Source organism: Pogoniulus pusillus, chromosome 6 (genome assembly GCF_015220805.1).
Source record: "Pogoniulus pusillus isolate bPogPus1 chromosome 6, bPogPus1.pri, whole genome shotgun sequence".
Taxonomy (NCBI): Eukaryota; Metazoa; Chordata; class Aves; order Piciformes; family Lybiidae; genus Pogoniulus; species Pogoniulus pusillus.
Genome location: NC_087269.1, coordinates 5,383,438 through 5,398,219, shown reverse-complemented (window position 1 = coordinate 5,398,219; position 14,782 = coordinate 5,383,438). Strand labels below are relative to the sequence as shown.

At 41.1% G+C, this 14,782-nt stretch overlaps 1 protein-coding gene across 4 annotated transcripts in view; it reads right to left on the bottom strand.

Moving 5' to 3' along the window:
• The window catches only part of RAB11FIP2 (RAB11 family interacting protein 2), a 44,992-nt gene that overhangs the window by 22,918 nt on the left and 7,292 nt on the right, over positions 1–14,782 (bottom strand). For 3 of the 4 annotated variants that reach the window (XM_064144284.1, XM_064144285.1, XM_064144286.1), the window contains exons 2-3: positions 4,678–5,120; positions 2,867–3,326 (exon numbers count right to left, since the gene is read on the bottom strand). In XM_064144284.1, coding sequence (XP_064000354.1) covers positions 2,867–3,326; positions 4,678–5,120 — 903 coding nt within the window. The remainder of the gene's footprint in view (positions 1–2,866; positions 3,327–4,677; positions 5,121–14,782) is intronic. The other variant, XM_064144287.1, reaches the window with a different exon arrangement.

Here is a 14,782-nt window from a genome sequence, read left to right as displayed (position 1 = left end):
CCAGCCTGGTGCCACAGACTGAACACCCTTTTGTGGCTACAGTGTGCTTTTGCAACACATCTTTCAACTGATTTTCATCAGACAGGATCCAATTCTCAGGCTCCAGGAATGTTCCATCCATTTGAACAAGGGTTCAGCTAACTAGGAGATCCACCTGCAAAGCAGATTCTTGATCTGCACTAGGAAACACATTTTGAACATACCTCAACAGAAAGGGAAGAGAAGATTTAGACCAGACATCAGGAGCAAGTTCTGCACCATGAGTTTAGTGGAATAGGTTGCCCAGAGGTAGCTGAGGTCCCATCCCGGGAGATATTCAAGGTGAGGCTCAACAGGGTTCTGGGTGACCTGACTTGGTTGAGGATGTCCCTACTGACTGCAGAAAGAGTTGGACTGGATGACCTTTGGAGGTCCCTTCCAACCCAGGCCATTCTATAGTAGTTCCTGGTTTACTTGTGGAAATGGTATCCACCCAAAAGAATTTAATATCATGTTGAGTAAATAAAAAGCAACTCAAAGCCTACATTCTCTGTGTATGCTTTCTGCATACTAAATTTGTTACTCAACCTCATTAATTTTGTGCCCACAGATTTACACAATTCTTTCTTCACAGTATTGCTAGTTTGAAAAAAAAGGGACTCTATTCAACAAATCCTCCAGAGATAAAAGGTAAACTTAAACTGTATACTTATTAAATATGCACATTTTGTATTAGTTTCTACTTCAAAAGGAAATCATTGTCCATGAGATACACTTGAAAGAAAGTGAACTTATTCTAAGAGATTCCCACAAATCATACTGAGACATAAGAATTGAGAGCTTCCAAAATGACTGCTTGCTAGAATCATAGAATTGCTACAGATGGAAAAGACCTCTAAGATCATCATGTCTAATCACTTTGTATCAGGCAAGGCTGGTGCTGAATCATGTCCCTCAGCACCACATCTCTTCCTCTTAAACACCTCCAGGGATGGTGATTTAACCACCTCTCTGGGGGCCTACTGCAGCCTCTAAGAAGCCCTTTAGTGAAGAACTTTGCCGTGTCTAAACCTCCCCGGTGCAATCTGAGGCCAGTTTCACTTCTCCTGCCACCTGCCAATAGGTATTATTCCATAACAATTGTCCAAAATGTTTACTCTTGAGCATTTTCAAATCAATATATGTATTTGTCTTATCAAAAGTTTGTTTACATAAAAGTCAAGAACTAGTAAAAGAGACTCATACAATGAAGGGGAACAAATGACTAGAGTCCTTCTGAATGGGCACTGTGATGAGCTTTTTAATTACAAAACAAAGGAAAAAAGTCTATCATGATCACTGTTAAAGATTTATATTTATCAAGATCTGCTGCATCCAAGCACTTCAAAAAGATTTCATTCCTTATAGCTGGCATCTGCCTCAACACTTTTTTCATTTAAGAAAAAAATTAAATGCTATGTACTTTTAATTGTGATTCAAATTACTTCTTTTTTAAAGGAGCTTATTTAAATGGAAGTCTAACTTCTGACAAACAGAGCTATATCCTAACCTTACTCTAATCTAAGGAAATCCTCTATTGAATGAATATCATTCTAAGACACTGCCTATAAACATGTTAAAGACACTGGGATCTGACTTGAAGTGTAAGATGACAATTCACTGAAGTCTGTGTGAATTTCTACCAACTGAATCTTTCCTACAGCAGTTCCATTCCAGTTCATTTACCTAATTCACATGATTAGTTTTGCTGAGAAACCAGTTGTAAGTTTAAATCAGGAGTGCATGCATTCTAACCCATGAATAAGTCTGAGCTGGCATAAGATAAGATCAATCTGTTCTAAAATCTTCAAGAACAAGACAAATTACCTTTTCTTAATAAGAAGAATACTACAGTGTCATTAACCAAGACATTAACAGGCAGGGGAAGCAAATTGTTAGAACCATGTTTTCCACTTTAAATGATGATTTATTTCACAACCTTAATGCTCCAGTTTAATGTCAAATTCAATTTCTATCAAATTTAAGTCATTAAAAAGAAATGAATCATTACCTTGAAAAAAGAGGACTGTTAATTGCTTGCATTTACAGGAAAAAAAAAGAATGTAAATGAATGAAATTTAGAAAAGTGTTTAAATAATTAGCTTTTAGCAACAGTATGCATGTATATTTTCCTCACTGGAAAATGAAAGTCAGACATGTGGGATACTCCCTTTTAAGGAAAATGTGTTCAGTGTTGATAAACTCTGATTTAAAGAATCCATTTTTATCTTTGTCTATCATCAGTCCCTGTAACTTAAAATTGCTCTTAGCAAACTGCTGCTTCATGCCATAGCTTGAACACAGGAACTCAAAGGTCTAGTGAACTAAAAGAATTCAGGGGAAGTACCCATGTGGGTGCTGCCATTTAGAAACAGAACAGTCTTCTATTCTGGTGACTTAACATAAAATCTAAATCTATTTTTCACCCTAAGTGGTGCTATTCATAGGACTTGTTTGCACCAGTCACATTTTTCTTTCAACTTTATTTATTCTGTTTCATCTGGCCTGTAAACTTGAAATCCTTCCCTCTAAAAACTTGGATTTAGAGCAGTGTAGCAATTAGCAACAAGTGTCCAGTGAAAGCAGAAGACTCTCAGGAAGAGGCCGTTCTGAAGCACAAAAGGATCCTCCAGAAATCTAAATACCCAAGAACATTTGCAACACACCAGTAATGTGAATGCAATTCCAAAACGAAGCAGGAAAAGATGCAACTATATATAAAGCTCTTAACTTTTAGATAAGCAACAATATAAATGTATATAAAGCACAAAAACTGTGTTCTCCAATGCTTCATTTTCATTTATGTAACACATTCAAGACAGCAGATCAAAATACAGCCAAAACCTACCTTGAAGATGGTAACATGCTTGTCGGCTTGAAGTTGGTCAGAAAGGGATTAGTTGACTCATGATCAAAACTCTCCTGATGAGTTTCAAACACACTAGGTGATTTCAAGTCAGTAGAGCTCTCTGATCCTCCATTGCCAAGTTTATCTGACCTCTTGCTATCTTTTTTTCCAGTCACTCTTTCAAAAAGACTAACTTTCTCTTTTTTCTCTTTTTTAATTTCTTTTCTGATGTCAACAGGTTTGGAAAAAAGACTTATGTTTGGATCCCATGTCGCTGGGCTTTCTTCAAAGGGATTCTTCTGTCTTGGCAGTGTAGCAAATTTCTGGGGTAATGAAGCACTCACATTGGTAAATGGGTCGTTTTGTGCTTCAAGTGCAGTTTCATCAACTGTGCTGTCAGGCTGGTTCATTTTAGAAGTATCAACACTTAGTGTCCTTCTATGTGGAGATTTTAGACTCCCTGCAAACAATCTGTCATTAGTATTTTCATCAAGACACTGGATCATAGTTCATGACATACAGAGAAATCACAGCTTAGTCCTGCAAGCTTTGCAACCAAATCCCCATTCAAAATGCTGCAATGTAAGCTACTGAAACAAAAGTTAACTGCTTCAGCATTAACTCTGGTTCAGAACTGTTTATGGATAGATACTATAGCAAATTTGTTTCCTGTGCAAATATCAAGTTCTTAAATGTGACAGCTATGGCTATTGTGCCATTCCAGTGTGTCCAGAGGAGGGCCATGAGGATGATCAGAGGGCTGGAGTTGCTCTGCTATGAGGAGAGATTGAGGGAGCTGGGGCTGCTCAGCCTGGAGAGGAGAAGGCTCCAAGGTGACCTTATAGCGGCCTTTCAGTATCTTAAAGGGGCCTACAAGAAAGCTGGGGAGGCACTTCTTAGGCTATCAGGCAGTGACAGGACTAGGGAGAATAGAACAAAGCTAGAAATGAGTAGATTTAGACTGGATGTTAGGAAGAGGGTGGTGAGAGCCTGGAAGAGGTTGCCCCCTTAGCATGAGGGTGGTGAGAGCCTGGAAGAGGTTGCCCAGGAAGGTGATGGAAGCCTCATCCCTGGAGGCATTTAAGGCCAGGCTAGATGAGGCTCTAGACAGCCTGATGCACTGTGATGCATCCCTGCCCACAGCAGGGGGGTTGGAACTAGATGATCCTTGTGGTCCCTTCCAACCCTGACCAATTCTATGATTCCAGAAACAAACAGTAGCTTATTGCTGCACGATGAACAATGCAAAGCATTTTCGGTTCTTTGTATAAATCATGTTTAGAACTTGGGCAGTTTTCAACTCTTTACCTTTTCATTTTCACAAGATGTTTTGCCCTGAGTTCCTTTCAGAATGCAGTGGATCAATACAACATACTCTAAAATGAGGACATAATAAAAAACATAGAATCCTAGAATGGTCTGTGTTGGAAGGGACGTCTAAAGTTCATCTGCAGTCAGCAGGGACATCCTCAACTAGATCAGGTCACCCAGAGCGCTGTTGAGACTCACTTGGAATACCTCCAAGAATGGGGACCCAACCACCTACCTGGGCAACTGTTCCAGTGTTCTACCACCCTCATAATAAAGAGCTTGATCCTAACATCTAAATGCTAAACTTCAATACATTATGGCCATTGCAAGTTATTTCTTATGCTTAAAAACAGCAATTGAGTCACCAGCAACTAACAGAGGTGGGCAAAAAAACAAAGTAGGCCAGTAGTAGCTTTTTGGACCTGTACTTAAACAGTAAAGAAACAGATTTCTGAATGCTGTAATAGCAGTGAACTGCAATAGTCAGGAGCTTTACTTACCACCTTCATCAACTGAACCAAAAGATTCCAGCTGACGCCTGAAAAGATGAGGGTAGCCAACTGTGCTGGACTTGAGCTTTTCTGAGGAGACATGAGATCCTGTTAAGTCTGACATGGAGTGAGCTGAGGAGAGCCTCTGAGGTCCCAAAAGGAAAGGTTTTTTTGGTTTTGATTTCATTTGTACTTCACCACTACAGATCTCTACATTTGCATCAGGTATGTGAGTACTTGGGATGATTGCAGAGGATGTATCCAGAAACGTCCCATCAGGTTTTCGACCCTTCATTTTGTCTTTTAGTTTAGCAAAAGGGGATTTGGTTTTGTCCTTCATTGACAAGTCAAACATACTTGCTGTCATGTTGTTCCTCATGAACTGAATGTTGACCTTTATTTCTCCTCTGTCTTTAGTTCTCTTCCCTTGTTTAGACTCTAGCGGAAACCACCTTAAAGGAGAGAAAGAGTAAGTTGTGTTTCCTGGAGGCTACTCATTCAACTCTGGTTAATGAATCTGGCTGGTACAATTGAAAATATGAACACCAAATTCCATACCAACAATTACAATATTCCTGTACTGAAAGATGTTTTGTCTATGCTTGGTTTTGAAGCAAAAATGTAATAATTATGTAGTGCTCAACTGTTTGGAGAACCAAAAATTATCAACTCTGTGGAAGCTTAAACTTCATCATGGCTAACAGGCTCACATTTGCCTACAAGAGAGAATCTGTATCTAATGTTAATTGCAAATATATTTTATTTTGATATTTAAAAGAGCACTTGATCTTTTTCAAGTGACCTTTATTTAGCAGTGATGTGTACCACCTGAATGCATACAACATGGTAAATACTCCATGTAGTAACCTTTTCTCCTTTGATTTTGCTCAGGTTTATACGCTACCACCTTCCCCCCCTCTGACCCTTCCTTTGAACTACTGTTTGAGATTTACATCAGCTATATTAGTGTTAATGAATAAATATCAGAGACCCTGAGTAGTCAAGCATCATTTCAGTTCTACAACTGCAACCCGTGCTGATGTTGATGGTAACTCCCCAAGCACCAGCGGTAAAACAGTGAGCACATAGCTCTAACAGCCACTTCTACTGCAGGTCTTCAGAAATATTTCCACAGGCTTTAGAATCATAACACTCCATGAAAAGAGCTCAAGGGTGTGAGCACCTGTTTCAGACAGCCAAGTGTGCTTCTTTGCCAGGTTCAAAGGCTGTGTCATCATCCAAGTGTCATATTGATTCCCTAATGTTATCTACAGTCCCATGGGAGCATCTGCTGAACTATAGCTCTGTCTTTCCTTCACTAATAAATGACCCACAGTCCTTTCCACACCATCATCAATAGCCTTTTGCTGTTTCAGAATGACTCGAGGACACACTTCTGATCCTCCATCTCCAAAGAAGTACTCAAAACCCACTGTCAGAAGCACATACACACATACAACACTACAGCTCACTATCACAAAGTAACTTCTGAACTGGAAACAAAGCAATTAAATTGCCTCTCAGCAGAGATGCAAAATTGATAATGCAGTTACACATAAATTATTCAGTACTGCCAAATATAGCAAACAAGGTCAAGAAAGGAAAAAATAACCCCCAACTTTAAGATATTTGAAGGTGACAGCTGAAGTCAAATGCTTAGGCAGAGATACTATGTTTTGAGTGATGAAAATACTTCCAAAACTGACTTGACAAAGAAATAAAAGGATAAAGAGAATTGTGATGGAGTTTTGTTGTTGCTTTGTAATGTCCAAAAGGTTTAATGTCCCACACTAGATCAGAGTAATTAAGGAACATCAAATCTTCTGTCCTGGCACTGAACAACATGAATCCAGACCAACAGTCCCAAATTAAACCTTTAGGAAAAAAAGTTTTCTTCTGTTGTGAGAACTTCATTTAAGCACTTTAAATCAAATGCAAAACCTGAGATTCACTGTGTGTCTGAAGAAGATGGATTGGTTTTCCTTCTAGTTAACACTTCACTTCTCTGTAGCTGATTCCAGAAACACTAAGTCAGCACAGAAAACACCCAGCAGAACCAAGTGTAAATATTTTGTGATACCTAGAAGAATCAGAAACTACAAGATGCCTATTTTCTTTACAACACTTCCCTAGATGAAACTGTGTTCATATATTCTCAAACAATAAAACACAGACCCATCATGAGCAAGCCTTTGCTCAGACAGATCTTGCCTGTGCAGAAAAATATCCTCAAACCAAAAACCACCTTGAAACTGAGAGAGTCCTCTCCATCATTCCTTAGATAGACACTAAACAGAAATATAAATATGAGTACAGCTTATCAGTGTTTTAAGACGCTTGACAGGCAGAGAGGATCTCACTTTTTGGCATTCAAATGAAATGACTCAGCCATTGGAGGAGGAAACATTCTCCTCCCTCATCTCCTATACTAATACTGTATCTCTGATAAGACTGCTAAAAATTCTCATGTGCTTCTAACTTTGGAATTAACAAATTCTTTAATTGATATATGTGACTCACTAATTTGTTTCAGAACAATACCAAGACACAAATTCTTAAGCTTTTGTTGCATGAAGAAAGCTCTTTCCTTTTAAAACCATTAACTGAATTATTGACATTCTTATCCTGAATGTACAACTACTGTGTCACTGTCTGCTAGTGGTGTACCTCTGCATACTATTTTGACATCCATCAGGTCTGAAGGAGTATTCTAGCAGACAAACACATGCCTTGTGCCTTAGCAGCCTGCACATTTGTTTGCAGAGTAGACCTTGGAGAACCAGACACCAAAAGCAAGTTCAGCTGGGACCACAAAGAACTCCCCTTACTGCAGGAAGGTAACAAAATAGCATAAGAGAAGGTACCTCTTACCTGCTGCCACCAGGTTCAACACTGCTACTGGTTCCAAAAGAATTTCATCCTAAACTCTCACAACAGAAAAAAAACCCTCTTGATTTTGGTGGAAATTCTATTTGAATAACAACTGCTGGATCAAAACCTTGTATAAAAAGCATTTAGTTTTCAGATTGCCCAGGAAGGTTTAGAAGTTCCCTCCCTGGAGGTGCTCAAGGCTAGATTGAATGAGGCCTTGAGTGATCTGTTCAGTGGGAGGTGTCCTTGCCTATGACAAGCAGATGAAACTAGATGATCTTTGAGGTCCCTTCCAGATTCTATGATTTCAAGAAGGTTTCATTGTTACCTTCAAGAGTTTTATCTTGGTTTAGTTATAATTAAGGCTCCATATGCTTCAGCTCATAAGACAATATGAAAAGCAGACTGAAATAATGATTTTCTTCAAATTCAAAGGCAAACCATTATTTTGTTTTAAACAGATGAGAATAAATGCAGGCAGTGCACATGAATGAGCAACTGAGTCTGTAAATGTTTCTTATTAGAATCTGCTCCTGCAACACTTGAGTGTGAGCAACAAATAGAAAAAACAGCACTGTATGTAATGAGGAAAAAAAAAGAACTGGAAGATGAAGTCCACTGTTTTCAGATAACAATATTTGGGTCCTAAAATACAAAATTTCACTATGCTGCTGCCAATTGAAAAAATGGTAATGCATTATAAAAGCCAATAAATTTGCTATTTTGGTTTTGTTTACAGTGCTTTTTCTTTTTGCCATAATAAATGCTTCATTTGTCAGGCTGCCATGAACTTATTCTATAGAAAGCCTGCACAAAGTAGGAAAGTAGCCAATAACATACAGGAACAAAACAGGGTGGCTTTTGTGAGAGCAGATGCCCTTTTATTTAATACCCAAATATTACATCCAGTCTTGCAGACAGTCTTTATTTAAACAGGCCTTGTACAGAGTCTGGCAAGTTTTCCTGACTTCAAAAGAAGCCCAATTGCTTTCTGAATTGCATTCATACTTCTTGCTTTCACCTTCAGATGTCCTATAGGACAACACCCTCCACACACACTCCAGTTTTGACTTCTCCCTTATGGTCTTCATAGGCAACCCATGCTGCTCCGCCCGCCCTCAATCTGTTTTTGAGTGTACTAATAGCCTTCACCTGTCTTGCATAGGTTTTGGGTCATTTTTCTTTTGTAAGTGATTATATAAATTGCTATTCTGTACACTGAAGGCTCTTTTTTTTAACACAGAGAAGATCAACATTCAAAGCTGAACAGGAAAAATCCTGCTGACTAGTCAGCCCTGAATCACAGAAGCTGAAAAAGACTGCCGAGATCATCCAGTCCAGCCTAGGACCCAACACAACCACATCAGCTAAATCATGCCAAGCACCACATCCAGTCTTTCCTTAAAGACCTCCAGGGATGGCAACTCCACCACCTCCCTGGGCAGTCCATCCAGTGCCTAAGCACCATTTCCCTGAGGAAGCGCTTCCTAATATCCAGTCTACACCTACCCTGCCACAGCCTTGGACCATGCTCTCTTGTCCTGTCACAAACTGTCTGTGAGAAGAGCCTGACCTGCACCTGACTACAACTTCCTTTTGGGTAGTTGTAGAGAGTGGCAAGGTCCACTCTGAGCCTCCTCTTCTCCAGGCAAACCCAAATCCCTAATTCAGAGACACAGCTATTTTCTAATCATCACAAAATTACACCATTTTGGCCATGCCTACAATTAGAGGTGGGGGGAAAAAAGCAAACTCCTTTCTTTTTATGAAAGGCAGTGAGCCCACCTGGAGTGCTGCATCCAGTTCTGGACCTCCTGCTCTCTCCCCGCTTCCTTCACTCAGCCTAAACAGCTCTTACACCACCATTTTTATACTTGTCCCAGAGCCTGGAGCAAAACCCTCAACAGCAGAAATACCACACAGAGGAGCTCAGTCCCACTAACAAGACCAAAGCAGCACCCGTGGATGATGTTGCAGTTGCTACAAATTGTCTTCCCTAGCAAACCGGGGGGCCACCAGGCCCCCCGGCCTTTTGAGAACCACTCCCATTCACCCAGTGCGCACCATGGGGACTCACCAGTGACGACAGGAGCAGGATCCCTCTGCCCACTTGGGCAAGCTTGAAGCTTCTGCCTTTGCTGGAGGGGTTATGAAGGAGAGTGGGGATGGAGGGCAAAGTGGCCACACCTGGGGTGGGAGGAGACTCCAACAGAGCCCAGGTGCAAGTGAAAGCAGCCAACTGCCACTAGGAAAGCTTAGCAGGTTTGCCTCATTTAGAGAGCCTAGGAGGGAGCCAGCCTACCAAAACATCCACAGCTAAGAAGTGCCATGTCCTTGTCACTGGGGACTCACTTCTAAAGAGTGTTGGGGGTCCTACATGCAGACCAAATCCACTCTCTAGGAAGTACATTGCCTCCCTGGGAACAGCGTTAAGGACACAGTGAGAAAACTTTCTACCCTGCTGCGCCAGACTACTGTGCATTGATGCTTTAAAAATGGGCAATGGTGAAATCTCAAAAAGAAGTCTGAAAGCAATGAGGAAAGATTTCAGAGCCCTGAAATGGTGAAAGGGTCAACAGCACAAGTAATTAAGTAATTTTTACCTCTGTCACACCACTAGCTATGCCTGATGAGGGCATGGATGTGAAAACACAGCAGATTAATGTTTGGCTGTGCGACTGGTGCCAACGGCAGAATTTTGGGTTCTTTGATCACAAGCTGCTCTACAAGACTCCAGGCCTGCTGACTACAGATAGGAAATGCTTGTCTCTAAGAGGAAAAAGAATCTTGGGATGAGAGCTAGCAGGGCTGATTGAAAGCTCTTTAATTTTGAAGGAGGCACAATGGAAAAACAGGGCTGCTGAAGAAAAACCTGTGATGTGGGGAACCAGCTTCACTGCTACCAGAGAATGTAAGGCATGATGGAGTAGGGGATGTAGAAGCCAGGCAGAGAGAAACCTTGGGGTACTAGTTGACATCCAGCTCAACATGAGCCAGCAGCGTGCCCAGGTGGCCAAGAAGGCCAGCGACATCCTGGCCTGGATCAGCAACAGTGTGGCCAGCAGGACCAGGGAACTCCTTCTGGCCCTATACTCAGCACTTGTTATGCCACACCTTGAGTGCTGTGTCCATTTCTGGACCCCTCAATTTAAGAAAGATATAGACATGCTTGAAGGTGTCCAGAGAAGGGCAACAAGGCTGGTGAGGGAACAGAGCACAGCCCTGTGAAGAAAGGCTGAGGGAGCTGGGGGTGTGCAGCCTGGAAAAGAGAAGGCTCAGGGCAGACCTCATTGCTGTCTACAACTACCTGAAAGGAGGCTGTAGCCAAGTGAGGTTGGTCTCTTCTGCCAGGCAACCAAGGACGGAATAAGAGGACACAGCCCCAAGGGCACCAGGGTAGTTTCAGGTTAGATGTTAGGAAGAAGTTCTTCACAGCAAGAGTGATTGGCATTGGAATGGGCTGCTTGGGGAGGTGGTGGAGTCACCAGCTCTGGAGGTGTTTAAAAGGGGACTGGATGAGGCACTTAGTGCCATGGTTTAGTTAATGAGAAGGCACTAGGCGATAGGTTGGACTTGATGATCTCGGAGGTCTTTTCCAACCTGGTTTTGTGTTATCCACAATGGTTACATACACTCTTCTATTAACTCTCTGAAGCGTCTCTATACCAATGCAAGAAGCACAGGAAACAAGCAACAGTGTGATCTGGTATAGGTCATCCTGCTCTGCATTCCAGTGTGATCTGGTATAGGTCATCCTGCTCTGGCATGGGGGGTTGGACTAGATGATCTTTCAAGGTCTCTTCCAGCCCCTACCATTCTGTGATTCTGCATGCTATTAAAAAGGAATTATGCAGTATTAGAAGTACTGAATCCTTTACCTTAGTCAAGATAGACAGGAAGAATGAGAGAGAAAACTGAAGTTATGATAAATGAGCAAGTGAAAAAAATGCTGTTCTGTCTATTCAATCTAAACAGTGAGTGATCTACAAACATACTTTTCAATACAAGCTCTTCAACTGTTCTTTTCCTCCCCTTTTACTGATTTTTTTCTCATTAACTTGGTCTTCCAACTCACTTTCACTTATCTGTACTACTCTCATTGCACCCTTCCTCCTTCACTCAACAAGTATTAGGAAACCAGTGTCTTGTTTCTCTTCTGGTAACAGCTGATGTCGTTATGCCTTATCCTCTAAATCTGCCATGAAATTTGACAATTCCAGGTCTTAGCTCTTTGAAAAAGAATCACTCAACCTATTCTGCTCATCATGTAACAGTGAGCAGGGCAGGCTGACAGTATGAGTCAGAAAAATAAAGCAGTAACAGCGTGAGCATCAAAAAACACTACTTCATTTTAATTACATTTTCATTATGTACTTAAACCTTTAACAGCCTCCAAAACCACTGGGATACTTGGCTACCAATTACAACAGGAATTAGATGTCTTCTAAACAGCACATTCAACTAGACAGATGATCTTCTGATTCCATCTTCTTACCAGTGCTGAAGATTCAAAGTACTAAAGGAATTTTCTCACTTATTTTGCTGCTTCTCAAATGTACCACTTGGCCTTCATTCTACCAGCAAATATCTATTGAATTTTGCTAAAATCATTAGATTGCATCCAATCTTCTTTTTTTTCCCCAAGACCTTATTTTTAATTCACAAATTATTGAAGGAATTATGACACAATTCTAAGTGGAGTGGCTGCCAGACCAGAAGGCTGAACTGCCATTCAGACAGACTTGGACAGGCTGGAGGGTTGGGCAGGGAGAAAGAGAATGAAATTCAACAAGGGCAAGTGTGGCACCTGGGAAAGAACAACCCCAAGGATCAGTATAAGTTAGGAACTGACCTGTTTGAAGGTAGCGAAGGGGAAAAGGATCTGGGGTCCTAATGGACGGGAAGTTGACCACGAGCCAGCAATGAGCTCTTGTGATCAGGAGGGCCAATGCCATTCTGGGATGTATTAGAAGGGCTGTGGGTAGTAGGTTAAGAGAGGACTTCCTCCCCATTCTACTCTGCCCCTGTGATGCTACATTTGGATTACTGTGTCCAGTTCTGGGGCCCCCAGTTCATGAAGAACATAGAACTGCTTGAGAGAGCAGTGCAGAGCCACAGAGATGATGAAGGGAATGGAACATCTCTCTTATGAGAAGACCTTGAGGGAACTGGGGCTCTGCTGCTTGGAGGAGACTGAGAGGTGATGTCATTCATACTTATAAAGATGTAAAGGGTCAGAGCCAAGAGCATGGAGCCAGGCTCTGCTGAGTGATGCCCAATGACAGCACAAGGGGCAATGGGTGGAAGCTGAGGCATAGGAAGTTTCATGTAAACATGAGGAAGAAATTTTTCCCTGTGAGGGTGACAGAACACTGGAACAAGCTGCCCAGAGGGGTTCTGGAGTCTCACTCTCTGGAGACATTCAAAACCCATCTGAAAACGTTCCTGTGTGATCTGCTTTAAATGATCCTGCAGGGGAGTTGGACTGGATGAGCTTTGGAGGTCCCTTCCAGCCCCTGACATTCTGTGATTCTGCAAATTATGAAAAAAAAAAATGACAGGCTGCAGCATTCACAAGGCTTCTAATCTTGATTTTACAGGTAAAATCAGCATCCTCATCTGCTGAGCAACTTTAATGTACTACGCAGCAATAAGATAAATTTTACATCAGCAGGTACTTCTAACATCAACCCTGTAAAACACCATCAGAATCCCAACAAGAGAACATATCCATTAGCTGTCACAGGAAGGACATATTTCTTCATCTCAGATGTCCACTTTCAAGCCAGACATACTAAAGAAAACTGCTTCACACAACCCCACTAAAATAAATGTCCACAGCTAATGAATAAAACATCCAAAGCCCAGAATTGTCAAACATTTTCACTAGCAGCAAATGCACTTCTGAAAAACACAGAAGTGTGTTTTGTGGTAAATCATTCAGATACCATACCAAAAGTCAGCAAGTGGGAAGATTAAGGCGAGCAGCTGAGCACAGACTCAGGCCCTGAATGAAGGGAAATCAGGAAGAAAATGTATTGTTTCTAAAATAAGTGATGACATTCACAAAGATCAATGCTATTGCTTTCTGGAAGCCAACTAAAATGATATATACAAAGTAGAGTTTAAAAATAAATATTACAGAGTGACATTGTAACACCACAAAGCATATGGGAACTGAGACATATCACAACAGCCTTACTAAGAGGTTAGCTAAAATCAGCTGGAATCAAAGTAATTGAAGTGGTCTTAGATTACTTCTCATTTTGGCTAAAGATTGTGTGTAAATACTTCTATTTCAGAAATAAAATAACTCCAGGTATGAGAAGTAAGGCAAATTAGTTCAGTGGTACATGTGTGTGCACAGAAAATGGAGCAGCAGATCAGTGCAGATGGCACTCAGACTCACCCAGAATTGTGTCTCCATTTGCTCCTGAAATGTAAAGGCTGGGAATATTGCTTGATAGGTTGACAACACTACTCTAACTCCATTAAGCTACAACTGGGTCCAACTTGTTGCTTTACCCTCCAGAACCATCTTTCTCTTCTGTTCCTCACTATTAACTTCCCTTCATTTTTTATCACATGTAATGGATGGTACCACAACAGCCACAGCACAAATCTGTATGGATCCTCCAAGCTGCTAATTACCTCTGTGCCTTTAGCAAATCTCTCAGTAGCTAATCTTCTCACTTTTGACTGCAATGGAAAGATTTCTTTTTCTCTTACTTTAGCTACTTTGGCAATTTCTGTTTTACCATGTCTCTTCTGCTGGGATTGACTTTTGTCATCTAAAGTGCATTTTTTCTGTTTTAAACCAAAGACTCAAAGCCAGGAACTTATTTTTTTTTTTCTGTTCTGTAGAATTATTTCTTTTTTAAGACACTAATAATCTAGAAGCACTGAGCCCATGACCCAATATCTATTTACTAATTATCTACTTGTTCATAATACAAGTTGTATTTGAAGCCATTCACTCCAGCACCTGTCTCTTGCTTATGCTTCTACAGGTGAGAGGACATGCCAGAGGCAGTGGAGGAGGCAACCTGCCCATATCCAAGAGGGAGGCTGTCAAAAACACCTCACAACTATTTGGAAGAAGTCACACAATTTTCACATGTAGGAAGTGTGCAATAGAAGAGCAGACAGTGAGATGGACCAAAAATATTACATCATAGAGTGCAGAGAGGTGATCAACGGTGCCAAGTCCAGCTGCAGAGTTGTAAAGAGTGGAGTCTCACAG